The sequence below is a fragment of the Montipora capricornis genome, chromosome 3 (genome assembly GCF_036669925.1).
Source record: "Montipora capricornis isolate CH-2021 chromosome 3, ASM3666992v2, whole genome shotgun sequence".
NCBI lineage: Eukaryota > Metazoa > Cnidaria > Anthozoa > Scleractinia > Acroporidae > Montipora > Montipora capricornis.
In genome coordinates, this window is record NC_090885.1 from 51,486,914 (window position 1) to 51,489,413 (window position 2,500).

The 2,500-nt window shown below is 41.4% G+C and overlaps 1 protein-coding gene across 2 annotated transcripts in view; it reads left to right on the top strand.

Annotated features, from left to right (window-relative positions):
- Positions 1 to 2,500, top strand: part of LOC138043346 (trimethylguanosine synthase-like) — a 12,865-nt gene that overhangs the window by 8,248 nt on the left and 2,117 nt on the right. For both annotated transcript variants that reach the window (XM_068889580.1, XM_068889581.1), the window contains one exon: positions 1,528 to 2,500. This exon is cut by the window's right edge and continues 2,117 nt beyond it. In XM_068889580.1, the coding sequence (XP_068745681.1) occupies positions 1,528 to 2,500 (973 nt within the window). The remainder of the gene's footprint in view (positions 1 to 1,527) is intronic.

Here is a 2,500-nt window from a genome sequence, read left to right on the forward strand (position 1 = left end):
GAAATGTAGGTTACTGTACTTCAGTACAGTAGGAAACCAAAACGATGATGGACATTGCTGCAACATACGATGACTGTTTTTTACGTACTTAGTACTGTACACAAAGGGTACGTAACTCCTGTTCTGTTAAGTTCTTCTGTTTGTAAATAAAGTTCTGACGCTCTTTGCGTGCGACAACGGGTCTGAAAAAGTACTGGAGTTAATGAAAATGAACACACCTGTGACCCCCTTCTGTAAATATGGTTTAAAATAAAAATTTTCACGCACCCCGCTATTACGGACACCAAATCGTGGTCCCGAGGGTGTCCGCTATAACGAGAGTTGACTGTAATTAGATTCGAAAATAATTCTACCGAGTTGACAAGTGTATGAACTACAGTATCTGTGCACTTTTCTCTTTAGCTCCTCTCTCATGTTCCCGTCTTTTTAGTGTTTACCTCAGTACCTCATAAACTTTATCCCATTCTCCATTTAACAAATAGATTCCATGTTGCCGTGCGTCAGTGAAGTAATAGATTACAGGTGACGTCAAAATGAGGTAAGAAGAGAAAAGTGGCCGAGTGTGTCACTGATGTTCTTACCACATTTTGACGTCTTCTTTGATCTATTACTGAACAGACGCACGGCAACATGGAATCTATTTATTGTAAATAATAGAGAATCAGAGTATCAGAACGAAGCTTTTTTGTTTCAAAATCTTTAAGGTATTCGAAAGAAGTTACTTTCCCCACTACTTGAAAAGACACGAAAATAGCGCTCTGACGTAATCTATTGTCTATACAAACTAAAGCAAACTGATTGGTTGCTGCGTTTAACAAAGAACTGTAATTGGTTGAGAGAATTACGCCACTGGCGGTCGGTCCTCTAATAGATCATGGGTGGGAACCAATCAAAATGCGTGTATTATTTAGCTTATTATATAATCTCCCATTCTCTTTTGTTGTTGAATTCATGGATTGATTCAAGCCCACTGATTAACACGACTTTTTAAAATGGCTACAATTTTCTACATGTATTACTGGCAAACAGTTTCACTTGCTATGTGCTCCGGAAAACTATACATCCCATAATAATAAAGTATTCTCGTTTGTCTCACGGTGTGGTTGTGAGGTAGATCGCGACGTTTCGACTGCATACTGCTTGTCTTCATCAGGCGATGAAGTCGACTGGTTACGCGTCACCTTTTAACCAGGATGCTCCGCAGTATGCAGTCGAAACGTCGCGATGTACATCACAAGTGACCACATCGTGAGACAAACGAGAATACTTTATTATTATTGTACTTTACCACGATGACATATGCATCCCAAGTTTTGAAATGGTTCCCAGTCCCTACCTGGGCTGGATGCCTGACGGTAAACGTACATTTATCGCTTGTTATGACTGTGAAGAAAGTGCTGAAGCTAAAATTTGCGCAACTAGGATCTCAACATAGTGTTAACCATTGAGTTGGTGCATACTTGCCTGGTCTTCCAGTGATTTGTAACCTTTTCGGAATTCTTAAACTTGCTGACTTTTGCTTTTCAGAATTACGTGTCACGTAATGCTGGTGGAGACAAAGGAAAGGCAAAAAAGTCCAAGAAAAAGAGAAAGAGTAAAAAGGGAAAGTTAAAGGAAGTGCTCAAACCCTCCAATGCAGGCAGTACAGGCAATGATTTACCTGAGACACAGGATGAAAAACAAGTTCCTACAGGCCCGGAGAACAGTAATGCCTGTCTTAGTGCAGCGTTTTTGGCTCACACTTTGTTCGTAGAAAGTAACATCGAAGTCGTGGACAAATTTTGTGACTGTAACCAAGATGACAGTGAGGAAGGGATGGTAAAAAATTCTGAACATCAGCTTTCTGATGATCTCTGGACAGCTCGTCCTTCACCCTACACCCAACTTGCAGACGAGAGTTTCTGTACAGTGGAACACATCACCAACTTGTCGAATAAAGACGGGTTCACTTTGAAGATGGAAAGGCAAGGTGCCATTAATTCTGAGGAATCTAAAAAGGAGAGTAAGGTTAACGACCTAGAGAAAAACACAGAGTCAGAAGCCGGAATAAATCCGGAAGGAAACGATCCAGAGGTCAATCCAGAAAGTATGCGAAAAGATCATTGTGATGAGAAGGCTCAAAGTTCAAGTTCAAACAGTATCTGTGAGGTGATTGAGGATCCTGCGGTAAGTACAATTTCCCAAGAAGAACCTGCTTCCTACCTGCAAGCAAGCGAGTCTCAAGCAACCTTGAACGATGGTATGAACGACTCGCCCGGTGAGGAAGCCGTTAAAGTTGACCCTCTTTCTTTGAGAGAAACGAGCGGGAGCGGTGACCATGCTGAGGGCTGGGAAGAATATTGGAAAATCTACGGTTTCTCGTTAGTGTGGGAAAGCTGGAAAAACCTTTACCCGGAATTAGCAGATGTTTACGGGAATATTGAAAGTAAAGTATCCCAAGAGAGTTGCGAAGAAAATGCTGCATCTGAAATCATTCTGGGTGGTTCAGCTCTGGAGAAAT